Source organism: Hemibagrus wyckioides, linkage group LG20, assembly GCF_019097595.1.
Source record: "Hemibagrus wyckioides isolate EC202008001 linkage group LG20, SWU_Hwy_1.0, whole genome shotgun sequence".
NCBI lineage: Eukaryota > Metazoa > Chordata > Actinopteri > Siluriformes > Bagridae > Hemibagrus > Hemibagrus wyckioides.
The window spans coordinates 3716954-3742216 of NC_080729.1; the positions used below are offsets into that span (position 1 = coordinate 3716954).

General features: G+C 40.5%; 1 protein-coding gene and 1 long non-coding RNA gene across 3 annotated transcripts in view; one reads left to right on the top strand and one right to left on the bottom strand.

Moving 5' to 3' along the window:
• LOC131370990 (uncharacterized) overlaps positions 1-5848 on the bottom strand; it is a 60941-nt gene extending 55093 nt beyond the window's left edge. For both annotated transcript variants that reach the window (XR_009207487.1, XR_009207488.1), the window contains exons 1-2: positions 5804-5848; positions 1768-1809 (exon numbers count right to left, since the gene is read on the bottom strand). This is a non-coding gene — a long non-coding RNA (uncharacterized LOC131370990). The remainder of the gene's footprint in view (positions 1-1767; positions 1810-5803) is intronic.
• On the top strand, positions 4985-24174 carry sall3a (spalt-like transcription factor 3a). The gene is made up of 4 exons (XM_058418673.1): positions 4985-6370; positions 19299-22451; positions 22577-22914; positions 23396-24174. The coding sequence occupies exons 1-4, from the start codon at positions 6289-6291 to the stop codon at positions 23825-23827; spliced, it is 4005 nt and encodes a 1334-aa protein (XP_058274656.1). The 5' UTR covers positions 4985-6288; the 3' UTR covers positions 23828-24174.
• The last annotated feature ends 1089 nt before the right edge of the window (positions 24175-25263 follow it).

Sequence of the window (25263 nt, forward strand, 5' to 3'; positions counted from 1 at the left end):
AGTGAAATTTTTTAATTCCGTGCATGGGGATTAGTTCTTGATTAATTTGTGACGTCTAACAATAACTTTGAGATTTTTCTCTTGTCTCTCTGACAAATTTCATTTGTTTTCAACTTTAGAAGCTAGATCCAGTGGAACCATTTGGAAGACATTTGTATCGGCATACGAAGCGTTTTCGGTTGAGCGTACGTCCGGGAGCCATTCAAATCTTGTTTGGAAAGCCAAGCGAAGTGTTTACGAACTTTTTTCAGTAAGCGAAATCTGTTTGGAAAGACTCAACCCACGATACCAACGTTGCCTTCGGCATGCGTTCAAAAGCTAGGTGAATTTTCCGGCGTTTTTTTTGTTAACAGATTGGTGGAGTGGGTGGTCTGTTCTATTTTTAGCCCAAGCTTGGTGGCACGACTTCCTGTGAGGAGAAATGATGCTTGGCTTGGGTCAGTTCTTTGTAAGCAGCCATACAGTTTACATACGCTTCGTATCGGTCATATTTTTGGGTGGCTGGAACGGATTATCTGCATTTACATTATTTCTTATGGGAAAATTTGTTTCACAATACAAACTTTCGCCTTAAGGACTCCAGAACCAGTGGCATTGAAGCTGGACAGGCCACACCCACAAGCTCATTTACGTCTAAAACATTTTGCTCACCTCACATAGCGTCACACGGCGGAGCTGGACGTGCACGTGCGTCTGATACTAGTGAGATGATGAGCGTCGTGGCATGTTTACTGTAATGGCGGGACGATTTGTCATAACGGTGTGGATGCGAGTGTGTATGTTGAAGTCACGAGTCTATAAAATGAAGCTGTGTTCATTACAAGGAAGAGCAAACACTCTTCAGTGATAAACACACGCAGCTGCCACTTAGTCCAGTCCCGGATACAAGCCTTATTATTTATGCATGTTGTTCTCCATTACAAACTTGGCAACAGGTGTGTGTGTGTGTGTGTGTGTGTTCGAAGACATCCATGAAAGTACAGTAACTGTGTGTGTGTTCATAAACACTGTGTGACTGAGTGAGAATGCAGTGGTGAGCACTAAACATGTGTGATTTTATATTATTGTCACATACTGTGTCCAAGTTGTGTCGTGTGTGTGTGTGTGTGTGTTTGAAGACATCCATGCAAGTACAGTAAGTGTGTCTATTCTGTGTGTGTGTGTGTCTGTCAGTGTCAATGTGTATGGTGTTTTATTCTCTTCAAATATGGTGTGTGTGTCTGTCAGGGTTTGAGAATATTGAACATTTGTTGGGTTTTATTCTCATCAAATTGTGTGTGTTTGTGTGTGTGTGTGTGTAATCTCCCCCTGCTTTTCACTCTGGCTTTTATCAGACTGCTGATGGCAAGCTGCAACAGAGCACGCTGTGGTGTGTGTGTGTGTGTGTGTGTGTGTGTGTATTGCATTAGCCTAATGATTTTCTAACACTAATGAAAACATATATAAGGGATGGAAATGCACACACTCCTGCTGTCTGCTCTTGAAAAGCACATGAGATTTGTGAAAAGGTGCAAACAAACAAACGAACAAACAAACAAACAAACAAACAAAAAAAAGCATCAGTGTTTTTAAAGCTACATTTTATCAATTGAAAAAAATAATGAATTGTTGTTTCATTGAAAATTAATTAATAATTATGCTGCGATGCAAATGAACCATCACATCTCGACAGCACAGGAACAGATATGTACACACACAGTGTGTGTGTGTGTGTGTGTGTGTGTGTGTGTGTGGTGTAGGAGCTACAATATATATATAGGAACTCACTCTTCTATGCATCACTGGAGCTGATCTGTTCATTGTCGTAGCCTAAAAAGTATAAAAAACATTATTATAAAAACTGTACGTTTAAAAAAGGAAATTAATTCCTTGATTATTATGAATTATGTTTATTAATTAAAAAAGTGATCATTAAAACTAAATTAAAATAAGTGATGGAGAAGGTCATGAATCAACATTGTTAACAACTCATTATTCTGCTCTGGGTGGATTTTCGCTGAAGTATTTACATTCATATCTCACTGAGACAATCTAACACACTTCATACCCTATGTAGGTTGTAGGTTGTAGGGAGTAGGGGGTAGGGGGTAGGGAGTAGGAGGTAGGCATAATTTAGGACATAGCCTGTATATTTGCTTCATTTGTTTGTTGAAATACAATTACGTATTTACAATAGGTTATGTATTTGCAAGAATTAGTGCACTACTTCCTAGACTTTTTAGTAGACTAGTATGCAGATTTGGGACATGGCGTCCTCTGTTGCGCCCTCCTTTTTAGAAAGCGAGGTCTATATGTTGTGAGGCTGAGGGCTAATTGTTCATTTGCTAAGGATAAAAGGGGAGAGGGGTGTGTGTGTGTGTGTGTGAGAGAGAGAGAGAGAGAGAAAGAGAGAGAGAGAGAGAGAGAGAGAGAGAGAGAGATATTGAATATCCGTGGCAGCTTTTCTGCTTGCATTTATTTATTTTTTTTATTTATTCTAAAATGTTTTTTCACATATAAAGGATTTTTTTTTCTTTTACAAATCATATTCATTCCCTCTTTGGGAATGAAAATAAAATGTTTTAATAAATATATAAACGTTAAATAGATCTGTATTTATTTATTTATTTATTTAATTTTATGCATCAGTCTGTTTACAGGTCCGTAATTGAAAGAATTCTGACGTCACTAATCGTCTTAGTGTTTTAGCCAAAATATTTATTATAAATTATAAACTATTTATAAATACAGAATTATGAAATAATTGAAAAGGACAATCCGATCTATTTTAGAATAAAATTTTGACTCGTATATGTATAAAATTACACATATCAGAAATTAAACATGTTTTTGATCATGTGTGTGTGTGTGGTCGGGGGGCGGGGCATGGGCTTCATGCATTTTAAAGGTGAATTAATTGTAAATTTAGACGTCACATCCGATCGTACGTGAAGATTGTTTTAGTGTCAAAACAGAAATAACTGGGAAATGATTTTATTTTCAATTAGCGGCTAATCTTCTTAGGTCGCCATTTTTTTCCGCCCCGTGTGGTTTAACTGTCGGACTTCTCCATCAGTCTGCTGTCCTCTTCTTCCTCTTCTCCTTTCATCATCAGCAACATACAGATGAGAGAGGAGATTACAGAGAGGCTCTGAGCAGCTCCTTTTGTGATGATATTGATGATGACGATGACCAAATGGACAGCTTGATATTTTTTTTCCTCTTTTCTTTTTTTGGCTCTCGAGCTCGTTATAAAGAATCAATATTATATCAAGGGGTAAGTTTCCGTGATAAAGGACTTTAGCCACTCCAGCTATTCATCATAAGCCTGTAGCAAGCAGATAGGTCAAAAGAAATTATATTGCACTAAAGAGAGAGCCTCCTTATCTCTCTATAGCAGAGAGGTGGAGGGACAAGGCGATCGATACACGAGCTGGGGTATCTACTCCTTGCAATTATCAATAGCTGATTTTTTTTTCCCCTCTTTTTTTTTTCTTGTCTTCCCGGGGCTGCATCTATTAATACCAGATGATAATAATGGACATAAACTTCTATAGAAGGGGGTGATGGAGGTGAAGGATGGATGGGTGAAAAGTTTGCACACGCAGTGACCTTGCTGGCAAGGAAAAAACTGTCACTTTTTTATTTATTTATTTATTTTTTGCACATCCCAGACGAAAAATAGCCAAAGAGCCAAAGGAACACAGTGTTTCCTGCGTGCACGTGCCGCGCGAGCACACTTTCTTTTTAGCGGGATAACGTGTTTGCGTGGGTGTCGCTTGTGTGCGCGTGTTCGTGTGTGTGTGTGTGTGTGTGTGTGTAAGATGCAACATCTGCACTTGATGTTTTCTACTATTCTTTTTGTCGGCACAACAGCAGCACTGTTTAACCACGTGATTTATTGTGTATACAAGACCGAATTACAATAAATTGATTAGAAAGAAAAGAATAATAATTATTATAAAATTATCTCTCTCTCTATCTCTCTCTCTCTCTCTCTCTCTCTCTCTCTCTGAAATCTTTTTGTACATTTAGTTATTTAGATGTGCATTAAAAAGTCGCATTTACTTACAAGGAATTTAACGGGAGTTTTTAAACATATTTTATTATAAGGAAATACATATTATATTTACACACACACACACACACGTTAGATTTCGTAGCCTAAACCTGGGATCTCGAAAAAACAATGAACAAATGACTCCAGTCCCAGCTTATTTAATGCGTTCATATTATTCTGATTTTATTTGGATTATTTTGATCAGACCGCACGAACACTCCTCGTGTACAAGAATGCAAAACCCGTGCTCTATTCGCGTGCTGATAATGTCAAAATCAAGACCCCCCACCCTCCCTCAATCCTCCCACCACCACCACCACCCATCTCCCTCCCTCAGCAGGTCAACATTTAAACGCAAATGAACTTTTTTTTCTTTTTCCTCCTAAAGAGAGAGAGAGACATTTCCTCTGGCTACAGTACACAATGCGCCCGTGCCTGTTTCCTCAATGGCACAAGAAAAAGGGGGAAGTTAACCTACAGGCTGCAGTGCCATTTTAATGCACGTACGTTAAAACATATAGCTGGAGAAAAGTCACTTGACTGCATGGACACACACACACACACACAGGGTTTGGAGCTGAACAGATTGCACTTATTGTTTAATAACATGAGATTTGATTTATGCGCAATTTCTAAAAATAATTCATGAATTATTTAATACTAATAATAACAATAACGACAACAACAATATTTTCTATTTATATTTTGGAATAAGTGAATTGTTTAATATCAGTTCAGAGCGCAACACGACCCTGAACCCAAGTTTAATCTTTAATAAAAAGGATTTGTCGGCTGGCGCATTTTATTTATTTAACGCTCCAAGCGCACAAAAAAACGGTGCGAGAGGGGGGAAAAAGAAAACGGCGCGGTAGGCTACATCCTAGCGGTCGCTAAGCGCAATGGGCTGAACTTAAAGCCCTGCGGGGTGGGGAGGGGAGGAGGGGGGTTTAAACTCCCTCTCCCGCGCCACGCAGCCTCCACACGCGGAACTACGGGGCGCAAGCGGCGACGGCAACCAACCCTGCTGTACGCGCTCGCACAAGTTTTCCTCGCTGCTGCGCCCGAACACGCGGAAACGAGCCAAACACACGAATGTTCGCCCGACTTTTTTTTCTTTTCTTATTTACACGCGGGGGAGAAAACAACAACAACAACAACAAACTGGAAGCGAACGACATTAAAAGAAGCTTTTAGCTGAGCGCGTTACCGGGATCGAGGACGCGCTTCAGGACTGAGCGCTGCTGCTTCAGCTTCTACACTTTCATCCTTTAAAAAAAGACTTACAACTTCAAGACTTAATAAGCGCGTGTTCTGCAAACTTTGTTTTTTTTTTTTACGCACGTATTTCTTTATTGTTTTCGTTCAAGTCTTGCCTTCAGTCTTGAACCGCGAGAAATCAGTCAAGGTTCCAGATCAATCGTTTTCGTTTGATTTCATTGAAATCGGCACTTGGGAATAACTTTTTGGACAGAGCATGAAGAGGACGCTGCAAAGTCTCTAGATTGCAAAGTCTATACCCGAGCTGTTAGAAGGACCGGGGGACGGCTGAGGAAGCACCGGGGACACTGAAGGTACTGGAAGCGCACTTTCAAACCATTGCACGGTGTTCAAAGTTGTCCTCAACATGGACGCGCGAAGTTAACAGCTGTCGGGGGAATACGCGGCGCAAACGCGTGACGCACGCACGGTATGCAAGCAAATAAACAAAGAAAGCGACGAATTCCCGGCACTCGCGTGGCAAAAAAGGGAAAAGAAGCTGCTGACCTTCCTGTGCTGAAGACCCCCCCGAGTGCTGGGCGTTAATACGGGATTTGGAGCTGTGCGCGAAGAGGAGGAGGAGAAGGAGGAGGATAGAGAGCACACACACACACACACACACACAAACACGCACACACACACACACACACATAGAGAGAGACAGATAGTTCGAGGGCGAAGCGGCTAATTGCCGAGTCCGTCCCTCATTTCCATATCCGGCTGGAGCTCGGCCAATCCCCCCTCGCGCAGCGCCGTTAATCGCGATGCATTATTCACTATCATAATTATATACCGGACTTTCGCGCGCGAAGCCGCAACCTCGCCTAATTTTCCGTCATTTTTTCCCCCTGACTGTTTTGCTGAAGCTTTTTTTTTTTTGGTTATTGTTATTGTTATCTCGTTCCCTGCACCGGTCGTCCGCCGCCGATGCGCGTGCAAAAAGCGGGGCCGGGTGGCAGCGCATCATCTTCATCATCCCCATCATCTTCATCATGTCCCGACGGAAACAGGCCAAGCCGCAGCATCTCAAATCGGACGAGGAGACTTCAGCGCTCGGGCTGGAATCGGAAAACGGTGAGTGGATTATTCCCAATTTATTCCCGACTCAAATCACGATGCAGGATTAAAACTTTATAACTTTATATGAATGGGAGCGGGGGGTGGGGGGTGGGGGGGGGGGTTGAGCGCGCGGGCAAATTTACTTCCCTTTTTTTTTTGTTAAAAAGAGTTTCACATATAATCCACAAAACCGAAAAAAAGGTAAATTACTGAAAAAAATGATGTGCAATTCTTTTTATTTTGTTCTTGTTAATGATTTTATTTTGCTGCATCGCTACCTAAAGCGTAAATAAATAAAACAAAAGCAAAAAATAAAAGATATAAACCCGTTATTACAAAAGTTTAATTCGTAGAGTTTCGAGAAAGGAAATGAAGATTGTCGGAATGAACCGTAAAATATTTATCAGCATAGAAAACAAATGAAACGCGCACGAGAGAAAAATTTAGAGCTCTGCATTGCTGAAATAAAGATGTCGGAGAATTATATACATATATATTTTTTTTATCAGCTGTTGTCTGAAGATTGCGCCTCCATAAAGTCATCAGGTCTTTACTTTTCTTTGCGCAAAACAACCTCAACCTTTCCCTAAATTCACCTGATTTAAAACTAAATCTTTAGCTTGTAATGAATACATTTTACCTTCAAGTCCATCTGCCTGTAGTGAAATTTCCTGTTCCACCGCACTGCTCCACTTTCCCCAGCTTTGGTTAAATATGCTGTTTGGGACAAGATAAATCGTTTTTCTTCTTCTTCTTCTTCTCCTTATTTTTCTTCTTCACCCAAATTCCTTTTTTTGTTATGAGGAGAAAAAAGAAACCCCAAAACAAATCAGACAGAGAGCCAAGTTCTTGCACACTGAGCCCTTGTTTGCACCCAGATGTCCATTGTGCTGGTGTGTAAAGAAGCCTATTGCATATTCCCAGCTAGATTAAGTGTAAAGCTATGCCTTTTTAATTTAATTGTCATTGAAATTGTTTGTTTGTTTGTTTACTTCACATGACACTTTCACACTTCACACAGCTGTTACACACCGGACTTGTCCATTTCCGTTGGGATTTGTCCTGTGTGAAAACGGTCTGTCTGTGTGTGTGTGTGTGTGTGGACGCTGATAGTTCTATAATAATAATAATAATAATAATAATAATAATAGATTTTGCATGTATTCTGCTCTAATCGCTTCTATTTATTTATTTATTTATTTATCTATTAATTGCAATAAAAATGACCGAAACCCTTGTCATTATACTGAAACTAATTCTGTTCTCAATTTGTCCTTCAGCAAACAAATGGTGCAAGTGTTTTCATGTCATGTTAAAATTTAAACACAGTCCTATAATCAGATATATTTAATCTGTGTGTATATAAATATCTATATCTATATATAAATATTAACGTATATAGATAATAAAAGAAATATTCAGCACACAGGAGTTTCCATGGCAGGAAGGTCTTGAGCTCTTTAAAACACTCGCAGATCATCTAATCCGTCCCAGCCTCTCTCTGGCATCGTTTTCCATCTCCCTTTCTTTTTTTTTTTCCACCATTTACAATTTTCCATTTTGTGAAAGGATTTGAAAAGAAGAAAACGTACGTCGTAGACGATCAGGAAGCAAAAACATAGGTTAGTGGGTTATTAGAGCTCGTGTTATTCTTTTTTCTTTTTTTTTTTTTAGTAGGGAGCCAAGTTTCTAAAGAACCTTTAAAACACACACACACACACACACACACACACACACACACACTGAGACTGGTGTACAGGAACCTGGATTTTTCACCTCTCTATCAGTGCACTTAAAAGCACAAGAGAGCGTTTGATGCAGCGAAGTCCAGCTCCTTCCTGGACTTTTGTTCGAACACAAACATCAGAGTTCTTCATTCACATCGCTGAGGCATATTTATTTTCTCAGAGAGCTTTTTTTTTTCCAGAGATAGATGACCGACGGTTCTCAGGTCGCATCTCCGGCTCGCTTGAAGTGCTGCAGTGGGGCGACGCTCGGCTGCTCGCCCTGTTATTGATCACCACAAAGTCAGAGAGTCTTTGTCTCGCTGGACGCAGCATCGCAGAGCGTTCTGTTATTCCGTTTGTCTTTAAATAAAATCACTCACTGCGTGGAAGTGTGCAAGGGCTGCGATAGAAATGTACACTCAAGGTGTAAAAATAAATACTATAATACTGTAGTGACCCACACTGTGCACTGATCCCGAGGAGGAATTCATTTTGGTGTTTTAATCCACTCATATTCATTGTTTTAAATGAACAGGCATGGTTTTGTTGATTTTTTTTATTGATCCTGTCCTGAGTATTAAACATTTTCAGGCATTTTTGCTGGATGTTACATTGCTAGGTCATGTGATTTATATTAATACAGGATATTTATATAAATAAATACATAAATAAATAAGTAATATATTTACAAAATAATTTATATATATATATATATATATATATATATATATATATATATATATATATATATATATATATATATATATATATATATAAATACATATTTAGACATATTTATTATAATGACCGTTCCATGAATTTAACACTAGGCTGAAAATTTATACAAATATTTTAGAAATGCAAGGAAATTAAATTACACTTGCTTTACACTTCCTGATTATTGATTTTTTTTTATCAGGAACACTCTTCAGATGTAATGCAAACACACACACACACACACACAAAATCTAAAAAGATTTAAGTTCTTAATTCTGTTTTTTCTGATACCGGTTCTGCTGGACATCATGTGATTCACACTGATCCATGAGAACACAGCATCCCGCTCCACATGCACTCACATCACGATCACGATCAGATGGACGCTGCGAGCCCTGTGATACAAACCCTCCATCCTGAGGCTGTACTGCAGAACTGAAAACACCAGACGTTGTCGTTTGCCAAGCACCGGACAGCTTCTGAAATAGAATTAGCACCGAATTAGATTTATTCAGAAATGTCACTTCGAGCGTTCATGCCTTGTTGAATGCCACAGCAACGTTTATTCAGGTTCTACAGTATGAATGTTCTGAATGCTGAGTACTGATTGTCTTTAAGAAGCTCTTCTATATTTAACACTGTGTATATATTATATTTATATTTACATCTATATGTAGACCTGGACATTCAAGCATTAGTATGTGATTAGTGATTAAAGCGACTAATTCTGCAGGACGTCACGTGATTTGCATTTCTACCAGACGCAGCACCCAAAACCATCTCCAGTCAGATCACGACTCAAAGCGTACACCGTAGCTCTGAAAGACCGATATAAATCCGTCCTGATTTTAACTGCATGAAGTAGAAAAAAATCGAGAAAATGACATGACGTGTGTTGAATCCCATACTGAGTACTGAGTACTGATTTTACTATCACTGCAGCATACAGTATACTCTTGGACATATTTCCTGGGCATTCCAGTGTCTGATCTGACGTGTTCATTCACAATACTGTACTGAATATTTTCAAATTTTATGCTAATCTTCTGGATTCTTCGCATAAATTAGCATGTTGTTGCAGAAGTCCTGAACGTTCAGGTTTGCTAAGATTCAGTCGTTATACCATGACGCACTAGGTGATCTAGAACGGTTCTTGGTTTAAAATGAAATAAAATATAGCTCTGGAAAGTCCTGTATCACGCATGCGTGCTGATTTGGGTTCTGAGTAGTCGATCTTTAATTCCTGACTCTTCTGATCTGATTCTTTTGCTGGACATCGAAGTCCAGCGATTTCAGGTAATAGTACTGTGCTGTAGACCATCAGGAAAATTACACACACACACACACACACACACACACACACAGTGTAATACAGACACATGAAACGCTCCTGTATTAAGTGTCTATATGTCATACACGGAAGCTTATATGTACGACTCCAGGGAGATATTTTACAGGACAGACGAGGTGACTGACCAGCGTGTGTCACAGCGCAGGTCTGCGAGGTCACACACATCACACAGCGTTAAACAGAGCACACAGTGTGTCACCTATCGTACCGAAACACTGTACATAACCGCCGATTCATTTTACTCCATCAGTAACCTAATGACGTGGTGCGTTACTGAGTTACGAACAGCGCAGCGCGATTAGGTGACGAAACCGAGGCCTAGCTGTCAAGGCTGTCCACACACACACACACACACACACACACATACACACACACCACTGTTCCAGATCCCACAAGCCATCTTTTCGGACGTTTTTGTCGTGTCGTGTGTTTTTACTTTTGTGACTGAAGGTCAGTTTCATCCTCCATCTTGTTCTCTCTCAAGGAACGCAGCACCTTTTTTTTTTTCTTTTTCTTTCTCTTGATTTATTCGCTCGTACCTTCGAGTCTGAGCGTAATCTAAAATCCCAGAAGCAACATTCGACCCGTTTTTTTATCCTTCTCACCAAGAAGGGTGACGTATTTCGGTGTAGCGTGGTTAAACGAAGACCTCGCTGCCTTCATACATCCGTAGAGGAGAGGGGGAAAAAAAAAAAGAAAACATGATAAAATGAAGAGATTATTCCTGAAATTAAATCACATCTGGAAACCAGAAGCAGATGTGCACTACATGTGAAATATTAAAATGTAAATATAAATGAATTTTTTAGGATGGGGGAAAAAATTATGTGAAAATGCCTCACGGGTCGACGTAAAGAAATCATTTAAAAATACAAATGTCAACGAATCACATGGGAAAAAAGGTCAAGAAACCGAATCGATCGATAAATGAATCGTGTGGAGAGAGAGAGAGAGAGAGAGAGAGAGAGAGAGAGAAACAAAAAAAGGAAAAATAAAACACAGATGCTTTACACGTCAAGCATGAACTCATCAAAAGAAATGAATCATGTGGAAAAATCCGGATGTGAAAATGATTCAGTGAATCACGTGGAGAGAAAAAGTCGCAAACGGAAAACTTCTCAGCGAAAAAAGAAACGATTCATCTGAGAAACGGCGTGAAAAATAAAACTCTCGCGCGCTTCCGGGTGAAAAGAAAGGAAACTGTCAGGACAGAAAATGTGTGAGTAAATAAAGAAAGATATTTAAATACACGCGTCAAGACTTGAGAGGTTAAAAATGAATCATGTGGGAAAACGGTGAGGAAATGATTCAGTGAATCGGTGAATCATGTACATCACGTGAGGAAATAAAGTCGCATGTGCTACAGGTGAAAAGAAAAAGGAATGAAGTAAATAAACAAATTAAACACACACACACACACGTGAGAATTGTGTGTAGAAATTCACGTCTCAAGTCTCACACGTGTGCACTTTAATAAATTCCGATTAACGAATCAGACGGATTCGGATAAACGATTTTGACTCGAATCTAAAATCCGGGCCTTAATGAACTCCTTGAAGATGCTCAGACAGAAAGGTCACGTATCGTAGCGTAGCGAGACGCCGGAGAGAGAGAGAGAGAGAGAGAGTCGTTAAAGCAGTGACGCTGCGTGTTGCTGAGGGATGGATTCGATCTGATCGTCCATTAAGGAAAACTTTTCGATTAGATTAGATTTACTGATTGTTTTTTTTTTTTTTTAATACATTATGTCATGTTTTGTCACTTTGTGTCCGATTTCTCCAGAATCGATGAATAAACCCGAATGCCACTCGTTGTACTGAAACACCTTCGGCATCATCATCATCATCATCATCATCATCATCATCATCACTTTCGATGACACTACCCCTGAAGTCCACTGTTATCACTTTAAAGAGGAATTTATGGATGTTCCAGTCAGCCTCAGGCTATTTTACATATTCCTGACCTTGTAGTCGTGATCGGTGCGTGTCGAAAGGGCGGTTTGTGAAGCAGAAACAGTGTGTGTGTGTGTGTGTGTGTGATGTAGATTGATATTTTCTTCCCTGTGATGAAAACCAGCAGTAGCAAAGTTTAGAGATGTATTATGACCCGTTGTTCGAACAGGTTCGATCTGACCCTAAGGGGAATAATATCAAGTTGAACGTAATTCGTCAAAATCCTGACAGCGTTAATAAATAAACAGAGGAATGTATTAGATTGTACGATATTGTGTACGTCTTTAAAGCACCAGCCGCTCGGATTACATTCACGCCGAGAGGATCAGTGGAATTTATTTCACACCGACGGCAGGAAAGAGTTTCAGCCCTTGATGAATTCTAGTCCGTCCTAGAAGTTCAGGAATTTCAGGCTCGAATATCGAATATTTCACATATCTCAGATATTTCGGAGCTTAGTCATAGCTCTGTTCCTGTTTCACGTCACCTCACGCGTTCCCGGAGAAGCCGCTGACCTTTATCGGTTTGCTTTTGTGGCTGAAGCCGTCGACGTTACGCTGAAACGTCAGAACCCTTTTTGTGAAAAGGTGTGAGCTCATGCCGTGCCAGCGACCGATCCCACACACACACACACACACACACACACCCTCCACTCTCTCATCCTGCCCCCCCGGTGCCCCCTGAGGGTGGCGCTTTGATAGCGTGCGCTGATTTAACCTTTGCCTGGGCGGCGCTGCCAGAGGCGTCTGCTGCACGTCAAGCTTATAATACAATTAGTGCATGTGTGCCGGTGACCTTGGCAGGCCGCGCTCCAAAGTGTTAACAGTGACGGCCTTTCATCTCTGCCGCCGTTTCCGCTTCAGATCAGCGCTCACACACACACACACACACACACTATCCCCCCTACCCCAACACTGGGGTCCTCGGAACACACATATACTCACTCACCCCCAACACCATCACTCTGGGGGGGGGCTCTCATTCTCTTACACACACACACACACACACACACACACACATGCTTATGACTGTTGTCGCTTACTCTTCCTTCTCTCTCTCTCTCTCTCTCTCTCTCTCTCTCTCTCACACACACACACACATTTTTACATCCACACCTGTCATTTTTCCCCCATATACTGTTATATAAGAGTATATATATTTTTCATTAAGTAAAACATGTTATTTATCACACACACACACACACACACACACACACTATTAATCGCATACACCTCCTTGTATGAACTGATACAATAAAAATAATTATTTAACTGTGTAATATATATATATATATATATATAAACTACTCTACATTACTACATTCTTCCTGCACTGGAGATTTGAATGATTAAAGCTCTATTATCATTTCTCTTCGTATCTTCGTATTTCCAGATGTCACTATCACACTTCCAGAGGTTTCCAGAGGTTTCTGCTCTATTCCCTATCTATTGATCCCGACTCCTGTACAATATTAAAAACTGTTTATTAAAGCGCTTTATTACTAACACATCGTACCTGTCTTGATGTTCCGGTGGCTAGAAGAGAAAAAGTAGAGGATTTTCAGGCAGGTAATGATGGAATAAACAGCTGTAACAGCTGTAATAAATAAATATGATGCCACTGATTTATCTCACATGTTCAGGGTACTCATCTTTTTTTCTTTCTTTTTTTTTAAAATAAATTAATGAAAGGCTATTATAAAAAGTTAGATGTCTTTTAGACCTCACACACACACACACACACACACACATATATAAATGCCACTAATTGGGATGTTTTTATTAGAAGACATGTTTCTATCTGCAGCAAGGAACAGCTCAGAGAGTGTGTGAAGCTCATCAAGCTTCATCAGCACCACCAGGTTTTCTTTTATTCCTGTCATCAGGGTCAGAGGACGGCTCAGACGGCCCGAGCGGACCATCGTCTGGGCTTCCGGACGTAGCGTAGTGTCCTAATTACAGCTCAGAGCTGAAAGAGAGAGAGAGAGAGAAAGAGAGAGAGAGAAGATGAATGCAAGTCTGCGCTTAAGGGCCACGTTGCTGTAGTTGTTGCTGTAGTGATGTAGCAGCGTGTCGCTGTATCGCTGCGGACAAATTGCCGTCACCGAAGCCTGTATCGCACGACCTGCACAAACAAATCGTTAATGTTTTGGCTGCGGCGCATCTGCACGCTACGACAAAGCGTCTTCTGTTCACATGGACACAGAGCGCTTACTGTACCACCGGGGCCCAGGCTGAGAAAGCCATCTCTCTCTGACTACTGCGTCTCATTCTCCGGCTCTCATAACAACTAACCCAAGCAGCAGCCCTCAATGTCTCTCTGTCTTTATCTCACACTTTATCTCAAACACACACCAGACTCTTTTCGGGGTCATTTCTCGGAGAGACAGTACACACCTTGAATTTATTTATTTCTTCTCTTTTAGAAAGAAGATTTTGTTTTTCTTCGTTTTTGAATAATATCTCACTTGAACTAATAATAATAATAATAATAATAATAATAATAATAATAATAATAATAATAATAATAATAGTATGAATCATTATAATAATATTAATTATTATTATTATTGTTATTATGATTATTTTCTTTATTTTTGAAAAATATATCTTACTGAACTAATAATAATAATAATAATAATAATAATAATAATAAAGTTTTTTTCTTAATTTCTGAAAAATATCTCACTTGAAATAATAATAATAATAATAATAATAATAATAATAATAATAATAATAATAATAATGCATTCCATTTATATAGCAATTTTTTAGCACTCAAGGTTTCGTTTGGACTAACACACACACACACACACACACACACACACACACTGTCATCACTGTTCATCTTCAGATTCAATTAAAAAGTTCTTGAAAAAAGTAAATCTTAAAGTAACAATTAAAACAACAACAATAATAAAAAATAAATAAATAAATAAATAATAATAATAATAATAATAAATAATAATAATTCTTGTGGCTGAGCAAAGAGAGAGAGAGAGAACACTACATTAACACACAATTCATCCATTACACAACATAAGCTGAAGAAAATAAAAACTCAATGATAATAATAATAATAATAATAATAATAATAATAATAATAATAACATCTATTTGTATAGACTCTTGCTCACACTTGCTGAAATTCTTGTCGCTCAACAAAGAGAGAGAGAGAGAGAACACTAAATTAACACACACTTCACACCTTTAATTACAGAATATATTTTAAAAAAGTTATACCTCTAGGAGTAATAATAATAATAATAATAATAATAATAATGTCCATCATTCATGTAGCGTCTTTCCATTAAGAGACAATACTACACTGACTATACAACACTATACTAAGCTCACGTTCAGCCATGAAGGCAGTAATGATGATAATAATAATAATAATAATAATAAGCCTGGGAAAGAAGCATGGAGAAGTTTTTAAGATAAACTTTCACTCTCTCTCTCTCTCTCTCTCTCTCTCTGTCTCTCTCTCTCTCTCCCTCTGTCTCTCACACACAGCCAGATCACAATTTGCGTCAGATCGCTTCATTTATTTTTAGGAAAGCAAATCTTTCGATCTTCCTGCCTTTCCTTTTTTTTCATCACAGCCTTGCCTCTCGACTTCAGCGTCGCTTCTCTGATGCAGAGGCGAGTCACTCCTCTGAATAATTAGAGCTAAGAAAAGAAAAGAAAAAAAGGAAAGGAAGAAGGAACAGAGAGAGAGAGAGAGAGAGAGAGAAGGGGATTTGTCAATGAAAACAGTGCCTTTGAGAGAGAGAGAGAGAAAAAAACAGAGGTGCAATGGAAAGAAAGTGGCATTTGCGGAGGAATTTGTGAAGATTGTTAAAAGCAGCAGGCATCCTCATGCTGCTCCCCTCCCTTCCACTTCATCACTCACTTAAAGCGCTTTGAAACGCTTACAAGAAGATGAGAATGTTTCAAATAACCCAGGGAGGGGTGGGTTAAAGAAGAACCAGGAAATGTGTAGAGAACCTGGAAAAAACACACACACACACACAAGCTCAGAATTGTGTTTATAGGAATGCAGTCATGAATAAAAGGGATGTTTAAAGGGAAAATTATGTGTGTGTGTCTCTGTGTGTACGTGTGTGTGTGTGTGTGTGAGGAAGACGAGCCGTGTGTCATTCCTTAACTCGGTATCGAAGATGTCCTGGAAAGAGGAGCGTGTAATCATTCCGCGCTTCTCTGTCTTCCCTCAAATCGGTCGAGGAGCTTCGAAAAACCTGATCTGATATAATATGTCAGATTAGCGGTTTCAGTTAGCACGCCAAAGATGGCATGCCGAGATAACACACACACACTCACACACACACACAATGAGCGAGGCCTACAATTGTCCTATTGATTCCTCACCGCTTCATATTTGCATTTGAGGAAAGGAGGACTCTTAAGGGGGATGAAAATGAATCAGATTTTTTTTTTCTTGCAAGAATCAATACACATACACACACACACACACACACACTTTCTTTCTCGTGCATTCTCACTCTTACTTCCTCACACACGCTCTTCTGCTTCGTCACACACACACAAACGCTCACGGGTGGATTTTTATTTTTTATTTTTTAGACTATATAATCCAAAATTAAAACAAACAAAAAAAAAACACTATAAGTGTGTGTATTAGATGTTGTACATTTGTGCTATTCTCTCTCTCTCACACACAAACACACACACTCCTATACTTCAGTTGAATTTCCTTTTCATTTAGTTAAACACTATATTTACCCAATACACAAAGAGCTAATTTAAATATAATTACTAATGATAATAAATCATATTAAGAGTAGAAATAATTCGAAATTTCTTCTACTGGTCTATTAATAGAGGATCATTTGTTGTAAAACAAAGGGGGGGGGTGGGTGGACAGTGTGTATTTTGTAAAAAGAAAAGAAAGAAAGAAAGAAAGAAAGAAAGAAAGCCATCTTCCGTACTCAGAGAGAAAAGCAATAACGATAATTTTCTGTTAATGATTATTCCACTCCAAATAGGCTCTGACCTTTCACCCTTCAATTATGGAAATAAGCCCCACCGTCCGTGAATCGGCCAAACGTTTTGGTCAATATCGCCGTTTTCTCATGCTTTCCCGACCTCCTTGTTTTTAGCTTTTTTTAAAATGTTATTCACTTATCACAAGAACGAGGAATTTCTCAAAGCAATAACGATCATATTTTAATGCACTGGTTGTGTAATTAAAAAAAATTACAGCTGTTGAACCTTTTTAGTTGAAGAGCTGAAAACTTATTATTATTCTTCCTCTTATTATTATTATTATTATTATTAGTATTATTATTGTACTCTTATTATTATTATTATTATTATTATTATTATTATTAATGTTGTTGTTTTTAAATGATATGGTTATCAGTAAAACCGGAGCAGACTTGGAATCGTGATTGCTCTTAAATACGAGCCACCATTATTCAGGGAAATTGGATTCATGCGAATCTCTTGTTACAATGCTCGTTTGTGTGTGTGTGTGTGTGTGTGTGTGTGTGTGTGTGTGTGTGTGTGGAGGTAAGGGTGAGTGTTAGACTTAATCACGCTGCCTTCCGTGCACTTCTTAAGAAAAATATTTTGAACAGAGCAGCTCGAGAGCTCGAGAATGTGGCTGACGGACTGAAATGAAACGCTGACTTGGGTTTTTTTAACGTCTTCACAGAGCTAGCTTTCATTTAGTTAGCTTTATATATATATATATATATATATATATATATATATATATATATATATATATATATATATATATATGTTTTTCCTCTCATACACAAAGTGGAAGTTGGTAATTGGACTCAGCACGATGCTATAAAATTTAAATGTATTGTCACAAATAATTAAGGCATATTGTTACACGAGAAGCATATGCTTTCCCGTTAGGCTAATCATCTCTCGTTACAAGCTAAACATGTCTGTGAATGGTAAGGGCAGCAAGAACAAAAAAAAAAAATCTCTTCTTACTCTGGCTCGACTAATCATGTCTTTTGGCAGGGTCGAGTGGGTCTCTGAAGTGAAGCAGTCACTCAGTTTTCCATGTAACAAAGTAGCAGGAGCACTCAGTGGAGATAATTAACATACGCCACATCACACACACACACACACACACACATGCAAACATGCGAGTACCGGTTCTGTCCTGGTGTCATTTGGGTGCATTAAGACGTAAACTCGTGGTTTGATTAGGTGTGAATTCGGGAATGGTTCGGCGAGTGTCTCTCATGAGAGCTGCGTCTTCATGACAGCTATATGAAGAGGAAGTGGCTTCCAACAACTGTGACTGAACATATGTAACTAATCAGAGGCATTGCTGCTTTGGCAGAACCATGTAATTTGCTCTCGCAGGGAGGACCAAAGAGACAGTGCATGATGAAAGACATGAGAATGGAAAGAAAGAAATAATACATCTTACATCCTGGAGCGTACATACTACTAATATACTGCTAACTCCATGCTTCAACACTGAATTATGACGTGTGTGTGTGTGTGTGTGTGTTCGGAGCGCATCCAATTTTTCCTTAAATATGACTCATTAATAATTGCACATGTTACAAATCTGTGAGGCATACTTTTTTTTTAAAAAAAAAAGGCTTAATTATGAAGCAAAGTGAGGAACCATTGCTTCTGTCAGAAAGCAGTTATTGTGCTGATGAGTGGACTGACTTTGCTGAAGGTTAAATCTATCACCTGGTTTTAAATGCAGAGGTTGCATGTTACCCTAGCAATGCTAAATAAGAGGCTTAGGCATTTGAAATTCAGGTGGAAATGAGGTGGCTTGATAGCAGAGGGGAATCCTAATGGGGCCATCAAAGACCTGATTTGTACTCAACAGGCAGGGCAGCTGTGAATTGTATAAAAATATTGGAAATCGATAGCTTGTATGGAATTTCATTAAGCAGCAGTATCCACAATTGATAGGCCCTCATAATTTGATGGATTGCACAAAGAAAATTATTAGCTGGCTCTATAGAGAGGAGTAGAATGCACAAAACCAAGCGCTGAGGATTGGTGAACTAGGATGATTTGTTCAGAATAAAAAAAAAAAGGATATTGATTTTAGTCATGGTAAGGCGAGAAAAAAAATTAAAGGTTAATTCGTAGGTGTTGTTCTGAAAAGTGTGTAGAATGTATGTGCATTATTTATTCATTTATTCTGTGCTTTGTGCTCTTTCCTCCTCTCAGTCTCAGGTGAGATCCTGGACGATGCCGACAGCGGTAATGAGAGCCGCAGCGGTAGCGAAGAGACCCACGTGTGTGAGAAATGCTGCGCCGAGTTCTTCAAGTGGTCTGACTTTTGCGAACATCTGAAGAGCTGCACCAAGAACCCACTTGTGCTTATTATTAGTGAGAATGAGATCACACCGGACCCGACACAGGAGTACCCGACTGAGCCCTCACCCGTGCCCAGCTGTACGAGTGAGCCCGCAGACAGTGAGGAGGCAGGCGAGGGCCGGCACACCCCGACTGAAGTGGACGATGGGGCCGAGATGACTTTGGAGCAAGTAGCCACCCTAGACAAAGATGATGAGCCCATGGACGTGGAAATGTCTCCCGAGAAAACACTGGACCCTGAAGATCCAGATATATCACCGGAGCCTGATGTCAGCCTACCTCAGCTTGACACAGTCCAGCCCTCTGGGACAGGTTACAGCATGCCTAGCACAAACGTCACTTTGGAAACACTGCACGGAACCCGAGTGGCTGTGGCGCAGTTTGCCCAAAGCTTCCGTGGGGCAATAGCTAGTGGCATGTCCACCATGGCTATCCCAATGATCCTGGACCAGCTGATGGCTTTACAGCAGCAGCAAATTCACCAGCTTCAGCTGATAGAACAGATCCGTAGCCAAGTGGCTCTAATGAACAGGCAGAACCCTGCACAGGCGTCTCTCAACCATCATACGCACCACAATACAAGTGGTGGCTCACAGCCATCATCTGCCACTGGCCTTCCTGCTATCCCCAGTCAGCTCCAGCTACATGGGTTCATTACACCACCAGTCCACCAGCTCCCTATAAGGGTACCACCCACTTTAAATGTCCAAGGCCCAACCTCATTGTCCTCTGCCTTGGAAGGGGGTCACTCCCATGTCTCACAGACAGGTAGCCAACTGTCCAGTTCTATAATGAACAGTAACAACTCAACAAATCCCACATATCCACCATCTAGCTGTAGTGTAGTTCCATCCTTGTTGCCACTTCAGAGTTCAGTCACTAGCAGCAGCAGCAGCAGCAGCAACAGCAGCAGCAGTGGAGCTGGAACTGGCATCAGTAGCAGTGTTTCCCTCCCTAGAAACACCTCAAGTCCTCCAACACTGACCCACGGAAGCCTGCTGAGCTCCCCTTCCAACCTTCCCCTGATGCCTCCGAGTTCCTCAAGTAGCGTCATATTCCCCAACCCCCTGGCCAGTATCGCAGCCACAGCCAATGCACTCGATCCTCTCTCTGCTCTGATGAAGCACCGCAAAGGAAAGCCTCCTAATGTCTCTGTATTCGACACAAAGCCTAGCTCAGAAGACCCCTTCTTCAAACATAAATGTAGGTTTTGTGCTAAGGTGTTCGGAAGTGACAGTGCCCTTCAAATACACCTTCGTTCACATACGGGTGAAAGGCCTTTCAAGTGCAACATTTGTGGCAATCGCTTCTCTACAAAAGGAAACTTGAAGGTCCATTTCCAGAGGCACAAAGAAAAGTACCCACACATTCCAATGAACCCTTATCCAGTGCCTGAGTACCTGGACAATGTGCCAACCAGCTCAGGCATTCCTTATGGCATGTCGCTGCCTCCAGAGAAGCCTGTTACCACATGGCTGGACAGCAAGCCGGTTTTGTCCACAGCTCCAACCTCAGTGGGGCTGCAGCTTCCCCCAACCTTGCCTAGTATGATAGGGGGGTATGGAGATTCGCCTAGTCTAACTCCCATAAGCAGGTCACCTCCAAGACCATCGCCACCATCAAGTGAGTGTGCATCTCTGTCACCCAATGTTCTCAGTACTGAAGTAAGCACAACCTTCACTTCGGCATCTCCACAGCCCACCATGGGGAGTGATGCACCCCCAGTTTTGAAACCAGAGGGGATTCATTTGCCATCCAACTGCACCACCAGACCTGTGGAGATCAGTATGCCCTTGACTACTGTGAGCCAGATTGTGCTGTCATCCACAACCACTACCACAACCACTACCACCACCCAGATCACAGATCCAGTGACCCCTCCAGCCTCTGGCTCTAATTCAGCCCTTCCATTGATCTCAGATCAGTTCAAGGCCAAGTTTCCCTTTGGTGGCCTCCTGGACTCTATGCAAACATCAGAAACCTCAAAGCTGCAGCAGCTGGTTGAAAACATTGACAAAAAGATGACAGACCCCAACCAATGTGTCATCTGTCATCGTGTGCTCAGCTGTCAGAGTGCCCTCAAGATGCACTACCGTATCCACACTGGGGAAAGGCCTTTTAAATGCAAAATATGTGGCCGTGCTTTCACTACTAAGGGCAACTTGAAAACGCACTTTGGGGTTCACAGGTCTAAGCCACCTCTACGAGTGCAGCACTCATGTCCTATATGTCAGAAGAAGTTTACTAATGCTGTAGTGTTGCAACAGCATATCCGCATGCACATGGGAGGTCAGATTCCGAACACACCTCTTCCCGAGGGCTTTCAAGACATGGATACAGACTTTAACTTTGATGAGAAGAGTGTAGACAACATGAGCAATTACGATGATGACCTGATTGATGAGATGGAGCAGGCCATAGATGATGAAGTAGATATCAAAGATGGAGATGTGGACCCACTGAAACCAGCACATTCATATGGAGAGATGTCTCCTAGCGACTCTCCCCCAACTCCAGTCATCTCCAGCATTGCTGCTTTGGAAAACCAAATGAAGATGATTGACTCAACTGCAAATATGAACCGAGCCTTTAGCCTGAAGCCCTCTGAAAATGGAAGCGGGATTGGTGGAGAAAGTGGAGATGTGTTTAACAATGACTCATCCTCTGCCGTGGGAGACTTGGAGAACCATAGTGTGGGGAGTCCAGCCCTGTCAGAGTCATCAGGCTCTATGCAGGCTCTTTCACCTGCTCACAGTCAGCCTGAGAGCCATCGTTCCAGGTCTCCAGGTCTGCTCAATAACAACAGCAGCAATGCAGCTGAGGATATCCAGGACTCCGGTGCAGCTACAGCGACTGTGAAGTCGGAAAAATCAGACACACCATCTCCAGGTTCCGTTCCAGCTGAGCACACAGGTGTGCTAGACCTCACAGCTGCTCAACCTGCCAGGCCTTATGTTAAAGAGGAGAACCAGTTCAGCATGCTGTTCTTAGGAAGAGATCGAGGTATGATAATGTTTGACAAGCGGTAATTTTATGTAATTCTTTAAAATCCTTAGAATAGTTTGTAATATATATTTGAAGGAGATATTTTCCACAAAATGTCTTATAGTTCCATTGTTCTGGTTTAGGTCTAACTGCTTCAAGCTTGATGAGCTCAGCACCTGGCCTAGTCAAACTCGAGATGAACGGCCACAGCAAGCCACTGTCGTTGAGTGAGAGCTCCCACCTGCACATGGGCCTTCAGATGCCTGCTGCAGCACCTCAGACCACAATGAGCCCCAGCCTCAACCCAATGCTTGCACCACCTCCACCACGCCGGACCCCCAAGCAGCATAACTGCCAGTCCTGTGGGAAAAACTTCTCCTCAGCCAGCGCCCTGCAGATCCACGAGCGCACACACACAGGAGAAAAACCCTTTGCCTGCTCCATCTGTGGGAGAGCCTTTACCACCAAGGGCAATCTGAAGGTAAGATCAGATGAAAATTTTCAAAACTTTTCATATCCTTAACACATTGGCATTGAATTTAGAATCAATTAAAGTCAAGTTTAAAAACCTAAATATAAAATTTGCGTTATAATATTTGAAAGTATACAGGTACAGTTTTTACCCATCTTTTTCAAATTATTTTTAAACTTTGGTGCAATTTGAGAAGGAATTCAATAGAAACATGAATTTATCAATGGTGATAAATTTAGGAATCTTCAAATATCAGAAATGTAAACAGTAATTAAACTATATTAAACACACTTAATAATTTTTACAAGATCAAACAATTAGAATTGTATTGCTATTTTTCTGAATTATTTAATCTTGTAAATTTCAATGAAATGGATTTTTGTTCATCCACATACCTAGGATTGCTAAGTGCTACATTTTTTTTTGACTTGTTTCTATAAAGCATCACCAAAGTCCTTACACTTTCTCTCATTCTTCCTTCTGGCTGTAGGTTCACATGGGAACCCATATGTGGAACAATGCCCCAGCCAGACGGGGGCGGCGTCTCTCAGTGGAAAACCCCATGGCCCTGCTGGGCGGTGATGCGATGAAATTTAGCGAGATGTTCCAGAAAGACCTGGCAGTTCGGGCAATGAATGTAGACCCAGGGTTTTGGAACCAGTATGCGGCGGCCATCACCAACGGACTGGCCATGAAGAACAACGAGATCTCCGTCATTCAGAACGGGGGCATTCCTCCGCTTCCCGTTAGCCTTGGAGGCGGCAGCATCCCTTCTCTGGCCAGCATGTCGGGGGGCATGGAGAGGGCACGCACAGGCAGCAGCCCTCCAATGACTGGCCTCGAGAAGACAAGCTTGGAGGTGGGAACTGGACGTCCTTTCTCCAGGTTCCTGGAGGACAACAAAGAGATCGGAATCAATTGATAATTCAGTGTCGAGGGAAGACACGAACAGACTAGAAATAAAGACTCGGAAGGTCTCTTATGTACTATATTATGTACAGCTGAAGTTTGATATTCTGTTGGTTTTGGATCTATAGTATTCGGTATTGAGTAGAAGTATTTCCCATCCTCCCGTTTCGACTATGAAAGAAAAAAAAAAACGTTCCATGTTTGAGAATTTGTCGTCTTGCAAGATTTGCATGGTACTTTTATTGGTTCTTATCAGTACATTTGACTGCTTTTAAGGATTACGTCACATAAAAGAAGAATATCTTTACTCTCTAAATAAAAAAAAAAAAGAAAAAAAAAGAAATAAATAAATGAAATGAAGCGCAATCTCAGTGTGGATAGGCCGACTAATGTTTACCTGGTTACAGTGTATGTTTTGAGGTACGAGACACGGGATTAGGTGAAGCCGAAGTACATTGTCGTAATGTGTGCTTATTTTTTTTTTCACTCATGAAGTAGATACTTGATGGAAAAAAAAAAATGTTTGAACTATTTTAATCTTTGCATTTAGTCTCTTGGCATTGTCTTATATTAATGTCCGGTGTCTTTAGTATTTATAATATACACAAAAGCGGGTATAAGAAAATATATTTAACAGCCCCAACATTTTATTGATCTTTGTTTTCTAAACTTTAGACTTCTATTATGGCTGTCTCTTTCAATAAAGACAAAACGTCTCTTCATCTGGCCGATACGGACGCATTGCGAAGTTTTATTTGGAAATCTAGCACATGTCGGTGTAACGGACCTGGTACAGGACGAAAAAAGCTAGGATATTGAAAAAGCTGCTGCCTTTACAGACTCGCTTTTAACCTTTGTAAAGACGAGAGACAGAGATATTACAGAAACTTATTGTGTATAGAGTTAAAACAAAATTGGTATGCATATTTTGTATCATGGAGAAAAAAACAAAAAAACAAAAGGATATCCTGATTTGAGATTTGTCATGTTTGTGAATGCACTTTTTAGAGGAACGGTCTTGTCTGTGACTTATTATTAATGATCTGACTGAACTATCTATCTCATTTTGGTTTTTTTGGTTTTGTTTTTGTTTTCGTTTTCTTTTCTTTCTTTTTTTTTTTGTTCATTTTGCCCGTGGGGTTCTTAAGAAAAAACGTGAGTCATCGAGAAACTTCTGGAAAAAAAAAAAACAGGGGCGAAGGACTGGGACAGATACGGCTCTGTACTGAAATCCTCACCCCCTTTTGCTCACATCAAATAATAAAATCGTGAGAAAGGATCTTGGATGCCGTTTGTCTAATTGTTGTCTAATGACTTTAATCGCATTTAATGTGCCTGTGTTTTTGTTTCTTAAAAAAGGTCTCTGTAGATATTCTGGGAATTTTATTTTTTAAATACCTCATTTATATGACATCATATTTGTACCAAGCTTCAGGCATTAAAAACAGC

What these genes read in the sequence shown, in the direction of transcription:
- sall3a (XM_058418673.1), top strand. Translation starts at nt 6,289, where the DNA reads ATGTCCCGACGGAAACAGGCCAAGCCGCAGCATCTCAAATCGGACGAG. An exon ending in GTTCTTAGGAAGAGATCGAG is followed by an intron (nt 22,452 to 22,576) that starts GTATGATAATGT and finishes GTTCTGGTTTAG; the next exon opens with GTCTAACTGCTTCAAGCTTG. An exon ending in CCACCAAGGGCAATCTGAAG is followed by an intron (nt 22,915 to 23,395) that starts GTAAGATCAGAT and finishes TTCTGGCTGTAG; the next exon opens with GTTCACATGGGAACCCATAT.